The sequence below is a fragment of the Desmodus rotundus genome, chromosome 6 (genome assembly GCF_022682495.2).
Source record: "Desmodus rotundus isolate HL8 chromosome 6, HLdesRot8A.1, whole genome shotgun sequence".
NCBI classification, from domain to species: Eukaryota; Metazoa; Chordata; class Mammalia; order Chiroptera; family Phyllostomidae; genus Desmodus; species Desmodus rotundus.
This window is the reverse complement of record NC_071392.1, coordinates 23,279,241-23,294,328: the sequence shown is the minus strand read 5'-3', so window position 1 is coordinate 23,294,328 and position 15,088 is coordinate 23,279,241. Positions and strand designations below refer to the sequence as shown.

The window sequence follows — 15,088 nt, the reverse complement described above, 5'->3', positions numbered from 1 at the left end:
TCTAGAAGGATCACAAGACTATTTGTTATATAGAGACAAGAGAGGGTTATGTGATTCATAGCAAACATTGAAGCAAATTCCTTTATAAATGTTGGTCATTTTTCTTGTAATATTTTATCTAACTGTAATAAATATATATTTAATGTTATTACATGTATTTTGAACAGTTCTTCATGAGCATCTAGTCCATCTGTAAGCAAACCCAAAACGGCACAGACTAAAGATACCTTGTTAAGGTGTATTATCTTATGAGATAACTTAATAAATTGGATTTTAATATCCTTTTTAAAATTTTCCATGGGTGGATGTTTACCTCCCTTTGTTTGCAGAGCAAACTTGCCTTAGTAAAACAGATTGAGATCAACAAGATAATAAAAAGACAAAATTATACCCAAGAAGTTAGAAATGTAGCACATATTTTTTTCAAACTGTAAATATTTGTGCATGGATCAGATTTATTTCTGATTAAAATAAAAGGAAACAGAATATAAGAACAAGTCACCTTTCATTTCAAGTTCTTATTTGTATAACGTAAAACAATCAGGAAAAGCTGATGTTATTTTTTTTCCTGAGGTAAAAACAATTATTGAAAAATAAAAGCAGTATTTACATTGTATAACATATTAATCCCCTTGTAGGCAACAAATAGCAAACTCAATATTTCCAGAAAAAAATAAAGAAGCCCAATAATTGAACTTGTGAGAAAGCAATTTATAGACATCTACGGCTAAACGCAGGCTTGAGAAAGATTAAGCAGAGTCTTAGAAAAGCTTTCCCTGTTCAACTTTTATGCATGTTCTTAAATTCCAACTTCGTGACTGAAGTTAATATTTAACAGAAAGTCTATGATAATTATACAAGAAAACATTAAGAAAAGACTCAAAAATATATTCAATTTGTATAAAGCCTTAAGTATTTGTCACCTATTGGTATCACCTTTATAGATTAATAAAAGGTGGTTTTCCCGTGAATGTTAATCATTTACATATCAGTGCCTCTGGTAGCTGCATGAAAACACATGGCCTTGATGAAGCATACTTGTGTTTCACATAGCAAAACATGTAAAAGTTTAGTGCTCTCGCCACCTTGCAGGAGGGCGCTGTCCTTTTCTGTAGGAGCAGCTGTGGGGATGAGGACACAGTGCTATGTGTGACAGCTCACTGCAGGTCACAATGGACAGCAAAAGCTTATGGGGTGGCCGGCAAGAGGCTGCAGTTCAGACCAAGGCGGAGGTTCCAGAGAGGACATGCAGCAGTCTTCATGAAAGAGAGACATGGGTGGCAGGGAAGCGCCCGGAACAGACACTTGCTGCCCATGTTCTGGGGCTGCATGGGGAAACTGCAGCGGCAGCTGCGCAAGGGCGAGTTCGCCATGTTCAAGTGCATTCCCATATTTGAGAGCGACTTCATCCAGATAAGCAAAAGAGGGGAACTGACCGATGTGCACAACCATGTGCAAATGGTCACTGTGGGCATCGCATATACCAGCTCCGACGTCATAATACCTGACATCGTGCTGCTGGCACAGCCAGCTGTCAGCTGCACAGTCAGTGCCAAACCCGGCAGACACACCCCGGGAAAGGGACTCAAGTCAGAGAATAGCTTGGAGCTGACCAGGCTGCTTCCTCTGAAGTTTGTAATGTTATCCATCCACAGTCATGAGAAACAACAGCTCTGCTTGAAGCTTGCCACTGGCCGCTCTTTTTACCTACAATTATGCCCCCCTTCAAATGCAAGAGTAGACCTGTTCGCACACTGGGAAGACCTAGTGTTCTTCCTGAGACCACCAGTAGAGGCTTACAGCAGTACCCACGCCGTACCAGCTTGTGAAATGGTGGACGTACCTGAGTCGGAGACAGAAGACAAGCAGAGCCCAGCGGTAAGTTTTTGCAGAAACTCTCAGAGAGGGTCCCCATTGCTTCAGGAGAGCAACGGAAGGCTCTCCAGCTGCTCCCTTAGGCTGACTGGGGACACACTGCATGCAGAAGGGCTCAGGCCAGACGAGCCACTATGTGGGGGCCTTGCCACACTGGGGAGGTCCCAAGTGCTTCTGATTACCCAAGGTTCCTTAGACGTCAGTTCCTCCACCCCCATTCCCAATGGTGTGATACTGTCAACAGCATCCTGACCATCCACTCTGTCTGGACCGTTCACATGCTACTGTGGACTCAGGCAGTCTGATCTGCGGGGGAAGTTTTTAACTATGAGACAGCCCTCTCTATATGTGAGCCATGAACTGATTTTTGTATAAGTCTGTAGCACAATAGCATGCTTTGCACACAGGTGCACAATTTGTTAGTAGCTATCAGAATGTAAAATGGACACAGCTTTTCACAAGCAGTCTCCCTTTAGGAATCGGTTTTGTGAAAGTGCTGAGACAAGTGTATAAAGTAAAAGTGCGAGGATGCTCCCCGGCGAATGGCACTAGTGCTCTCCCTGGCCCTGGAACTGTCCGAGCAAAGCCGCGGTGACCTTGTGAGGGAGCCGTCGGGGCGTTTCTGCATCCACTGGGAAACTGGACTCAGTAACTTCAAAGGTTCTTTTAATGATAAGCCTTGAAGACCGGTGACAGCCCTTTCTAGTCTCACTTATTTTTTTTCTCTGCTTCCCTGTTCCTCCTCTCGGCACAGGCTACGGAGCTCCATGGAGAAGGTGACAACGACCAGGTCAGTGTCAGAAGCCTTTCCCCAGTTGACGAGGTGTCTGGGGCCACCTCTCTGGCTTATGCTGGTGGGGAAGAAGTCCAACTGTATGCTTCAGGCAAATGCTGTGTGCTTAGGGACACACCAGCCTTTCCAGCGCCGGCACCGGCAGGGCCTGACCAGAGGCCAGAGCCAGAGGCAGCAGCAGTAACACCCAAGGGTGGTGTGAGTGTGGATGCAGGAGGGGAGATGGCCAGCAGCCCCGTTACAGAGACCTTGGAAGGTCCAGGAGCTGGACGCTTTGTCTCAGCCTGGCTGAGTAAAGACAATATGAGTGAACAGAATGGAGGCCAGAGAGCTTCCCAATGCCAGGTTGAAACCCTTGAAAAGAGAAAGGAAAAGAAGAAAACTCCCCCCAGTAGGCCTTCCCATTCTGGTGGGAAGCAGGAAGACCAGTCAATCCTCAGATCCCATGGAAGCACTCAGGGAGAGCAAAGTGAGAAGGACCAGAACAGCCCAGGGGACCCAGGACAGGGCTTCTTACCCCCAGGAATACAACAGCCTCCACATCACCCAGAAGGGATCTAAATCATCACAAAAATCAAGGAGGAGATGATCCAGAGCTAGTTCCAGATGGGGGAGCACAATGCAGAGGTCTGTTCCCTCATCCCTCCCGATTCTGCAGCTCTCCGGAGGCGAGGAGGGAGCATTGGAGCCATGTCTGGAACTCGTGGGTATTGACTAGAGTGGCTCTCCAATGTTATGATCCACCCACCGTTTCAAGATGGGGAAACTTAACTTTTCTGAAGTGGGCTAATTCTTTCATTTCTTGAAACAAATAAATGCCTTCTATGTCTCTTAAAAAATAAAAAATGTATAAATTGGTCTGATATAGCTTCAAAGAAATTCCGGTCTGGATCCTCTTGCCCTAAGTTGAAGTGGGCATGTGACGCCCAGGACATGCTGCGGTTTTTGGACAAGGAAACCAAGATGCCCAGAGAGTTGGGTGTGTTCGGAGCTATCACTGTGCATCAAATTGCCAGTATGTTGAGCTTGCCAGTGTGTGTGAAATAACTATGTCGAAAGTATTGTATACTGTGTGTTCGTAATAATTTGTGCCCCAGAGATTTCAGTGGGTTTGGAACGGCTCATTTGTCTACAGTACTCAGTTATTTCAAACTATTGTTTGTCTGGCACAACTGTGTGTTTGAAGGGGTAACTGTCTTAGTTATTACTGTGTAGAGAGTGGGGCATTTATTTGGATGCCTTTTGGTGATGGCCATACTAATGAATTTGCCACCATGTCCCACATCCTAAAAAGTTTCCATCCTGGCCTGTTCTTCTAGCTGCTGACGTGACCGGTGGCAAACACAGTGGTGGGTGTGGCTGGGATGCAGTTTCTCGGTGCTGCAGCGGGATCCTGGCACAGATGTTCAGGCCGTCAGATGCATCCCAGCCACATGAGCTAGGAGTCCACCACTACCTGTCATAACTGTACCCTACTTGCCACAATTCTGAGTCACACAGTCAGTATTCCCGTAAGGGAAGAGAGCTGTTGATTCTGCCCTTGAGAGCCTCGCGTTCTAGACGATCATCCTTTCATTGCACCTCTGCCCAAGACCGAAGGCTTCTAAACAACTGTCATTCCAGTAGCACCCTTCTGCCTTTGCATCTACAAATAGTGAGAGCTTGTATGATGCTGAGAGACAGGCTTATCCAGAGGGAGTATAGGTACCAGTGTTGGACAATCTGGGCTTCTCCCCAGGCTTTCCTAATCCAAAGCCGCCTGACCTTGAAAGTGACGTTTAACCCCTCTGAACCATAGGGATAAAAATAATACCTAATCAGGGTGTCGTAAAGATTCACTCAGTCTCAAGCTGAATTCAATGAGTCACAATCACAGCTCGAGAGTTCCTTAGGTGCCTCCAGGAAGACCACCCCAGCCCAGGGATTGTTCGGGCTCCGCAGAGGTGGTGTTGGGAAGGTGTTGGGAGATGTAATCCTGGCTTCAGAGCCCCACCTTGGGCCCCATGGAATGTTAACCAAAGGTCCTTGGCGCCAATTTAAACGCCAACAGGAATCCCCAATATGGAGTGTGGTGAAGAAAAAAAGTTGATTTAGTGCAAACAGCTGGAGGGTAATACAGCAGGGCTGTGAAAACTGCACTGCTGTGGAACAGCGGGATAGCGCCGCAGCCTGGCTGCTGTGAAGCAGTGCAGCGGTGAGGCTGCCCCCCGGGCCAGGTGTCCCTGGGGCCAGGCTCCTCTTTAGCCAGGCAGCCCGGGCGCCTCTGCACTAGCTCTGCTTTGTCCCGCTCCAGCCCCACTCTGCCCGAATCCGCCGCGGCCACTCCCCTCTGCTCCGCCCCGCGGATCTGCTCCGTGCTGCTCTTCGGTGTTTCAGCCCCAGCTAAGGAAACTTGCAGTCTTCAGTCTTCGGCCTTGGGTGGAAATTTTAACTTCACTGTATTTTGATCTTTTCTTTGTCGTGGATAAAGAAGTGGGAGGGGCGCTATTCTCTCTGTAGAGTTCTCTAATGCAGTAAGTAGCAAAACGGATTCTAACAGCTATACAAAAATGTCATCACAAAACTTAAGTTACTGATTTACTGTAGGAATAAAATGCTCATGCATTAATTATTTCCGGCTCTGGGGTAGGAGTGGAACAGAAATCGTGCAGTTTGGAACTGAACTCTTTTCGGATAATTCGCATCCAAGTGCATCTAGAATAACTGAAATATCCAAAACAAAGTTTCTCACCTTAAATTAAAGGGACCTGAAGGAGCAGAATATCAGCAGCAAACAACAAAAAATAAAAAACAAAAAAACAGGACCGAGGGTCTCAAGGCAGGGGAAGGGGAGGCAACGGCCGCCAGTGCTCTAAGGAAAACTAAAAGTGATCATTTAAAGACGACAATTGGTCACAGCGGAAGTCAGTGAGGGACAAATATCAGAGGCAGCCATATATATGCCCAGGGACGCTCCGCATATCACCCGGGACGCCGCCTCCTCCCAAAAGTCCAAGTGGAGCACCTGCGCTCCCATCCCCCGGCGCCCTACCTTGCTGACCATTCCCCGGGGCCAGGTGCATCAGTACCAGCGCCAGCATCCTAACTCCGCCAGGCATCGTTGTTGCCTTGGGTAGAGAGGAACGCATCGCAGAGCCCCCGCTGTGAGTGCAGGGAGAATGGGGTCGCAGCAGCCCTTCTGTCACAGGACTTTCTCAGTCTGGTCCTTCAGGGTCTCTTCTCGTTCTCTCTCTGGGGCGCTGCCAACCTGTTCCAGGGCCAGCGGCACTAGCCTGGTGACTCCTCCATCCTAGCCCCGCCCACCTGCCGCGAAGCCACGCCCAACTTGTCCCTGGAGACTGCGGTGCACCCGGGCATGCCCTGACTATGGGACTTGGAGTGTCAGCAGGAGTGGCTCATCCAGGAGGCAAGCTCCCAGGATATAGTTTGGCACCTCGTCTGGCTGTCCAACAAATGCTTTAGGAAAACGTGATGATCCCAGAAACTGTTCAGATGGACCTCCAATAAAAGAAGTCCGGCAAGGTTCTGTTGAAAAGGGCAGTGCCCCATCCTACCTGCAGAGGATTTTTAATCTGGTCATCGGGATTGCTCGCTGAATCCCCAGAGGCACACTGCTTCTCGGAAGTTGCTCCTGCTACCTCAGATCTGAGATGAAGATGGAAGAAGCCAGTAGAGAAATCACTCTTTTTCTCTGCCTCTATGACAAGTTTTCAAAAATGGAAGGGAGGACATTTAGACATTTTCCAAACACGTGGGGTCCGTCATCCTGTGTTTGCTGAGTAATAGCCCCAGGAGCTCTCTCAGTTGTCCAGGGGAGACTCTGGAGCCTTCAGCACATGGTCACAAGGCTCCCGAGCCTGCCTTGGGGGTGGTCTCCAATCCGAAGTTGGCTTTAGATGTGTGGTGGCCTCTGTAGAGGGAGCCCCCACGTCTTAGAAAACTGATTCTGCATTTTTGTGTTATTAAATAAAGCCTCACGCTCCAGCTTTGTTTGACAGTCTCAGCTCTAGAGTCCCTTTATTTACCACTCGGGACTTTGCCCTCAGAGCCTGCATCGGAGGGGAAAGAAGACACGGGTCAATACAGGTCTTCCTGGGCTCCTGGTGGGCACCGAGGCTGAGGGCACAATTCCTCCTGTAGATTTGGAGGATTAAGGCTTGAACTGGGCGTGGTGCTAAAGACAGGAGGTACCCAAATATATACATATGTTATTTTCAAAATCACTTAGAATTTTTTATTTGAAAGAGAAGTTGCCATTTAAAAGTTTAAAACCCGTTTCCAAAAGTAGAATCATTAACCCATCTTGGGGTGCTCAAAACTTCTGTGGAGTCCCCTTTTACATGCAGAGAAGGCACCCAATCTTCTAGAACAAAAATGAATATAACTGTGGTAGGGGTAGGCAGGTGATTTTCATCCTGAAATCTGATTGTGGAAGAACACTTCAATGTGAGCAGGATGAAATCACAGAGATTTTTAGTGCATGTCTGTTTGTTTCAGCCTATAAAGCCTTAATAAAACTGGAACAGGAAAATAAAAATGTTCTCATCTATTTGTGAAATCACCAGGAATAAGGAAATCACTACAATCAGGATTAAATTATAGCAGGCTTTTTGTAAATTTATTGTTCAGCAATATTTATAAAAATGCAATCAACTTTTGTACTTTGTTGGAGCACAATGTCACTTACCTAACTTCCAAAAAACCCTGAGTATACAATTTAAATTATAACAGGTCTCACTTTTCCCTTCCATTTTTAATTGATGAATACCAGTTAATGAGTTTACAATAAACAACAAAAAAAACAGTTTTCTTCCATATAAGTAATTAAGATGGAAAACAAACAGAAAACATTTTTTTTTAAATCTTCATGGAAATTTCATGTAAACTGGTTTTGGGCCTGCAAGAATATGCTGAATAAAAATTAGTTAGAGTACTGAATGAGAAACAAAAAGGTATAAAAATGCTGTTTTAACATATATCGAGGAAGGTGCACTAAAATTGGTATTTTTGACTTCACTTTTGAAGAGGAGAAAAAACAATAGATGCATGGTATCCTAATTATTAATGCCGATGGTACTTGTAAAATGCAGTAAATATTGCCGAGAGAAATAATAAAGAACGTTGAGGGAAGATGAAAAGAGCGAATATGTACAATGTAACTCTAATGAAAAAAAAAAAGAAAAGCCTCTCAGGAGAAAATTTCAAATGACGAAATCCTTGGAGAAAAAATAAGTGCACTCTTGTCAGGATCATTTCCAAATGATCATGAACCTGTATGGGCAAAACCCCCAAATTCAAGGTGCAGGAAGACACAGTGATTAGTATAAACCCTGGGATTAGGACACCTGGGTTCTAATCTGAGATCCGCTTGCACTTTACTGGCTGTGTAACCTCTGTACGGTGGGAAAGATAGTGGTTATGGCTACTCCGTGGTTGAAGAAACAAAGGAGTATGTATGTGGGGGGGTGGGGTCTGGAAATGCATGGCACAGAATCACTAACATGAATGTATAAAATATAGGTTGCTGTTAATAAAACGAAGGTCAATACCACATAACTATACTTCTTAATATACTATTACATAAAGCTACATTGTTTTCAGCATTATCCTGTTACAGTATGCAGTCTAATTTGGAGTGCCCTTACTGAAAAAACTCACATTTGTATAACATATGAATTCCTTGGTCTTTGTATGTTTTACTAAATGAGAGATTTTTGCTCTCACCTGCTATATCTTTTGGGGGGGGATTCATGGAACCAGTATTGGGGAGGAGGAGGATATCAAGCCCCAAAACTTGAGCTCCACAAATGAATGCCTTGGCTCTGGTTCTGAGTTTCTGTTCGGGCAGCCATTGCCCCCAGGCAGAGACACTGAGTGAAACAGATGCGTTGTTCTCAACAACAGCGTGTTATTTTTTCCTTTTTAAAAGAGCAGTCAACTAGAGACTTGCTGTGTTAAAGAAACCTTGTTAACAGCATCTATTAACTGTGAATTTTACCATGTTTAAAGTGGCATGCCTTTAGAAAATAATATGGATTACCTGGAAAGGGGGAGTTGCGTGCCTGGCATGAATCTTTCTGTACCCACGTTCAAAGCAGCAGTATTCACAATCGAAAAATGTTAAACAAACCCAACAAAATGTGATGTATACATGCAATAGAATATTCAGATTTAAAACGGAAGGAAGTTCTGATACAAGCTATAAACATAAATAAAGCTTGAAGACATACTAAGTGGAATAAACCAACCACAAACACACAAATAGTGTGTGATTTTATTTAAATGAAGTACTTAGAGCAGTCAAGTTCACAGACACAGAAAATAGAATAGTGGTTGCCAGGGCTGGAGGGAGGAGGCGATGATGAGTCACTGTTTACAGTAGTGGATACGGGGTTTCAGTGCCGAGAGATGGCAAAGTTCTGGAGAGGGACCGTGGTGATGCTTGCACAACAGTGTGAATGTACTTATTGCTACTGAGCTACACATTTCAAAATGATTTAAAATGGTAAACTTTTATATGTGTATTTTGCCACAGTTGGAAAAAAAACATTTTAATGAATCTTTCACCCATCAGCCAAAAAGCGATCCTTCTATATGAACAGATCTCAACATCATTAACTCCAAAGAGATTTTTTAGAAAAGCTCAGGAGAGTAGAAATGGTTTAATCCCTGATTAAGTTCACTTTTGGACATAATTTCATAATGATAGAGGTTGACAAACTGATTTCACATCAATCAGCCATGTAATAGCTCACAGATTGCAACATGGTGACGTACTCTACCAGCTAAGCAGTTTTCCTGTCTTACAGACCGGAATATTTTACACAAGACTGAGAAACTACTTTTCGAAGATTTTGTCTCTATTATCTTTATACAATAAAAGAAAGTTTTAAAAATAGCTACTTTAATAAATTTTTTGAACTTAATATTTTCCACAGTGTGTTTTAAAATGAGAAGAGTGCCAAAGTTCCTTTGAATAGAGTTGGTAAAAGTATATATTTTCCCTTTTAACTGCCATCCATAGACCTAAGTGATACTGTTTGCATCTTAAATACATATTATAAAATACCTTTATAATTGAAATGTCTGGCTAGTAAGAGTCATGCTTACACCTGACTGTTATTTAGATTCCTCCAGAAGCCTTCAATAAAGTGTTATAGCAGATGGTGAAGCTGTGTGACATTTCCTGTTTTGTTTATATGACACTATCCTTTTCTAAATCATAAAGCATTTTGAGCCTCACAATTATAAGTTGTAATATATAATTAAATATAATTATATATTTAATTTTATTTATATATAAATATATATAATATAAATATAAATTTATAAATATATATTTATATTTAAATATAGTATGTATAATATATTATATATGAATGTATAATATATAAAATTTTGAATATACATGAATTTATAAATGTATAAATATAAATACATGAATATATGTTTAATTGTATAATAATTATATAATATATAATTAATATATAGTTAAGTTCTATAACCACAGTCGGAATGTTTGATACTATTGGAGCAGTAATTTCATTATTTATGACAGGAGTAATTAGAGTTACAAAACAATCTAATAGATGTCAGTAAATTTAGTTTTTGTCCAAGTGTCTCAAACACCCACCCTAATTCAACCTGAAATAAGTCAAAATTTTGCAAGCTGCAAACTCATTTTCTAAGATAGTTTTATTGAGATGTAATTTACATAACATGAAATTTACCTGTCTTTAGTGTATAATTCAATGAATGTTAGCATATATATAGAGTTGTACAAACATTAACACAATCTAATTTGAGAACATTTTCAATACTGTCAAGAGAAACCTATCCCGTTTAATCCTCACTACAACTGTTCTAACTTACAGCCTCTTTCCACTCCAACCTCCAATCTTAAGCAGTAACTCATTTCCTTTATGTCTCTCTATATTTGCCTTTTGGGGACAGTCCATCCAAATGGAAACATATGTGTTGTTCTGTAACTGACTTCTCTCACTTTTTGAAATTATTCATGTTGTGGCTTTATTCTTTTTTATAGGCAAATTATATTCCATTGCATGGATACATAATATTTTGTCTACCCATTCATCAGTTGATGGACATTTTGGATTGTTTCCACTTTTTGGTCACTGTGAATAATGCTGCCATGAACATCTGAGCTTACGCCTTGGTATGTACATATATGAGGTCTGTCCAGAAGGTATCCAGCCATGTAGTATGAAAGAGAGAGACACTTATTAAAGAAGATACAAGGCACAAGAAACATTGTACGTAGGACAGTGACACTTCAGTTCCCTTCAAATTAGGCACCTTGGGGCCTCACACGGTTCTCCCAATCGCCATCAGCTGCACAGTCATATTTTCCTGAATCTCATCGATGGTCTGAAATCTCTTCCCTTTCGAAGGCAATTTTAGTTTTGAGACAAGCCAGATGTTGCAGGCCACCAAATCTGGTCTGTAGGTGTCCAAGTCACCTGGGTGATTTGATGTTTTGCCAATAAACTCTGCATGAGACACAATGTATGAGTGGGTGTGTTGTAAGGAAGCTGCCAATCACCGATTGCCCAAAGCTGCAGTCTTGTGAATCATTGGAATAGGTTCCATGGAGGAATGTTCAAACTTAATGCAAAATTTGGTGCAGTTTTGTTGCTCTATTTGCTCAGTTTGAATGTGATGGTCACACAGTACACATGCTCACTCAGTGGCATCTACTGCCCCCACTGACTAGTACCTTGAAGTTGTCATTGTTCGCACATGCACATTCCAGTCCGCTCTGTTTGGTTGCCAGTTTACATTAATGTTGTGCAAACCGTTCTCGTTATATTAACAATGGTTGGACTTTTTCTGGACAGACCTCAGATGTTCATTATTTTGGGTATTGGGTAGAGGTCTAGAAATGAAGTTGCTGGGTCATATGATAAGTCTTTGTTTCATTTTGAAAAAATGTCAATATTGTTTTCCAAACAAACTTGCTTTAAGAAGAAAAATAAATTTGTATATCATATGAGTGTTCTTGGCTTTTATTAATTGTTCTCCAAAATGAAAATCCCTGAGAAAATGTTTGATCAAAAAATTATGTCTTGATGTGCTCTCCCTCTAGTGAGCATGCCCACACCATTTCGCTCCCTCTCCACTCCACTTCCCCCACGGGCACACATCTTCTAAACTGTAAGGGTCCACACGAGATTTGCGGACAAGGAAGCAACGGGCAGCAGCAGTTCATCCAGGGCTCACCCCCTAAATCTATCTCAGTGAGCTTCCCAGTGACCTCGGGCAGCCCAGCCTGGGCTTTCCTGTTGCTGCTTCTGTGTTAGGTCTTTCCTTGTTTCACTGTTCCCAGCTTTAAGATATGTACCCTCAAAGTTAAAAAAAAATAGGTCTCTTTTTTATTTCCATGACTTAATTTTGAGACTTTATTGGCAAAATTTTATAATACCTTGAGTCATAATTTTTTAAAAAAAAAACTACCTCAAAAATCACAGTGCATGCTATTTAATATATGATGGAGTAAAGTAAAACCTCTTAAAGATTTGTTTGTATGAAACTGAGACAAGTTTTGAAGGTGACCTCTAAAAGGTTCTCATAATCTTATAAACATTGTACCTGGAAACCTGGCCAACACTTCTGAAATTTGCAGCTGCTTTTCTTCATGAACAATTTGTCTGTTAGCAACCCTTTCAGACTTCAAATGCTGCTTAGAACATTAAAAGAAAAGCCAAAGCTTTCGTATACTTTGTAGAATAAAAGCATGCACAGACACTATGTACATGGTTGGGGATGGCTGTGTTAGAGTAAAGCTGCGCCCCCAAACAGTCTATAGTCAGGTCTCTCCTGTGGGCCGTAGTTTGCAGATCCCTTCACAGATAATTAAAAGAATACATGTGTTATCTACTTGCCTGCATGTAATTAATTTCTTTCTTTTTTAATGTTTAAATACATGATCTTACTTTTTGCTTTATTGAAACATTTTAAACCTACCTTAAAATTTCTGTTATCTGCATAATAATAAAAATAGTAAAAGATATTCTAGTTATATCTGAATAACCTAATTAGAGCTGGAGAAGCCATCTAGATCAAAGGTTTATAAGCTTACTTATGACAATGTAAAGAAAATAGAATGTATCAAAGGCTTTGACTAAAAAGGGAGTGGGAGTCCTGGAGCCCTCCCCAGCAGTGAAATGCACTTTTCACTAACATAATGTCTGTGATCTGGGAAGAGAGCTGGACTGATTGATCATGCAGTAGTTAAAAATGCAGATTTTGTGGTTAGGCAGATCTGTTCTAGAAATCCCCGCCCTGGACCCTGTTATGTCTCCGTGTCCTCCTTTGCAGCACAAAGGGATAAATGCATCCTCATAGGGTGGTGGTGAGGATTAAACGGGACAGTGAATGGAGAGCACTTAACCTGTTCCTGGCACATAGTAATCACTTGATAAATGGTGCTATTATTAAATTTTAGATTGCAAAGAAAATTTTGATATGTGGTATTAAAAACATACAGGACTGATGAGCTTCATTTGGTAAGCATGACGATGCACATGTCTGCATTTTTGTCTTTCTGGATGTATAGAATAAATATCTTTTAAAATTATTAACCAAATCAGAATTATTTAGTTACACTGGTTTTCAACCAGGAAAAAACAATGAAGCGTGTGTGTAGTTTGCAAAGAGGGACGGGATGAGACTGGAGTTCCCCACACGTGAGCTGACAATCTATGTGCAGCCAAGTCACAGGAGGCAGCCTGTCTGCTAGGCGGCAGCCAGACTGAGGACCTCAGTTTTACCCTTCACGTTGTGGCACCTCGTCTGGATGAGAAAGAAACTGCACCTCAAAAGAAGCAAACAGATGAGTATAATTCACTGCTGAAGGAGGCTGAAAAATTAACATGTGGAGGAAATGGGGCTTCTTGTAAATTGTCATGTTGAACAATGGTTTTAATGAGAGACTTCCAATGAAATGAAGCCTTTGAAAAGGCCTCTTTCTTCCCCTTTAATTGCCAATGAAAATCCCCTGTCTTGCTTCAGGGAATTGAATTTCCTGTCTGTTACTTCCTAGAGCCACAGTTGTTTCTGAGTGGCAGTTTCAACTTCAGGCAGTAATGAAATAGGCAGGTACCACTAAAGCACTGTAATAAAGAGACTTTGTAGATGATAGAGGACAATATCTAAATGAAATGAATGTTCAAAAAACAAATCCCTGTATTCGGGTTTCTCTTTTTAAAATCAAGTGTATAGCTCACTGATAGAACCAGGATATAAAACATGAAGATCCGTGGAAGTCCTTGGCAGAAAGATTTTTTTTATCAGGTCTTCTTTAAACCTGATTAGTTAAACAGTGATTGATCAGCAACAATAAATAAACAAATAAAATAATATAATAATGTAAAAATAAATAAATATCTCAATTTTAAAATAAATAAAAATAGAAAAAATAAAAAAGTAAAATTAACTGTGATCAGCTTATTTTAATGAATCAGCATAAATTATTTCTAATGATAATCATCGAAAACAATAGAGTAAGTATCGAACTGGGAGCACAGTTGTGTTTTATAATTTTCTGATTAAACATTCCTAAGAAATTGAAATATCTAATAGTATTATTATTGCATTTTTCATTTAAATAAGTATTTGTAGAGGCCACGATGGTTTTAGTACTGTGGCTGAAACATAAATAATGGGTGACTTAGAAATAGAAAGCTCTGTCAGTCAAGTTACAGGGCAGAAAGCATGATGCTAAAACACATCAGTGGAAACGGTGGAATTGGATGCTCATGAAATCATTGCAAGGGCCGAGAAGAAGAGCAGGTCGATGAGTCCATTAACTCACCTCCTGGTCTTCATTCGTGCCTTCCTGCCTCTTCAAACTCTTCGGTGGCTCCCCGTTACCTCTGTCCATAGCTAAGCTGCAGGACTCCTCCGATCAGCTGCTCTCCAGCCTTCCTTCTCTCTAGTGTCCTACCATAACACAGCTCTCCAGGCACAAGAAGTACTTTAGAATTACCCGGACTGACCAAGTGTTTCCTGTTCCTGAGATACCTTTAAGACATTTGTCCACGATCACTTGCAGTTGAAGGAATTTTGATGCCTTTTGGAGTGACTATATGTTCCCCAAACATAAGCCATCATCATTCCATTAAATAAAAATTTAGAGGACTCAGCCTTCTGTTCCCTTTCAAGAAAGTCTACTGTATCTCACTGACTTTACCATAACTTTCAGCTTGGGCAGAACATCTTTTGCCTAGCTCTTTTCCCCTCAAAGAATGTCAGCTTTTCAGTGTATAAAAATCAATTTTGTTCCCTTCTGGTTCTGTTTCTTTGGAGAATTCTAACCAATATACTTGAAAGGGGCACTCTAGCTTCAGGAGTACTTTATAAAATGTGTTCCTATTAGTTCTCATATCCAGCAAATGAGGA

The 15,088-nt window shown here is 41.5% G+C and overlaps 2 protein-coding genes across 2 annotated transcripts in view; one reads left to right on the top strand and one right to left on the bottom strand.

The window, feature by feature from the left end:
* The window catches only part of VWDE (von Willebrand factor D and EGF domains), a 67,054-nt gene extending 61,207 nt beyond the window's left edge, over positions 1–5,847 (bottom strand). Inside the window, exon 1 of the mRNA XM_024577191.3 lies at positions 5,709–5,847. Coding sequence (XP_024432959.3) covers positions 5,709–5,796 — 88 coding nt within the window. The 5' untranslated portion in view covers positions 5,797–5,847. The remainder of the gene's footprint in view (positions 1–5,708) is intronic.
* Positions 1,330–3,229, top strand: LOC139440991 (Golgi-associated RAB2 interactor protein 6-like). Its single transcript, XM_071221829.1, has 2 exons — positions 1,330–1,878; positions 2,630–3,229. The coding sequence occupies exons 1-2, from the start codon at positions 1,330–1,332 to the stop codon at positions 3,227–3,229; spliced, it is 1,149 nt and encodes a 382-aa protein (XP_071077930.1).
* Positions 5,848–15,088: the final 9,241 nt, after the last annotated feature.

Excerpts from the sequence above, each read along its gene's own strand:
- LOC139440991 (XM_071221829.1), top strand. The coding sequence starts at position 1,330 with ATGGGGAAACTGCAGCGGCAGCTGCGCAAGGGCGAGTTCGCCATGTTC. Across the intron at positions 1,879-2,629 it reads AAGACAAGCAGAGCCCAGCG|GCTACGGAGCTCCATGGAGA; the intron begins GTAAGTTTTTGC and ends CTCTCGGCACAG.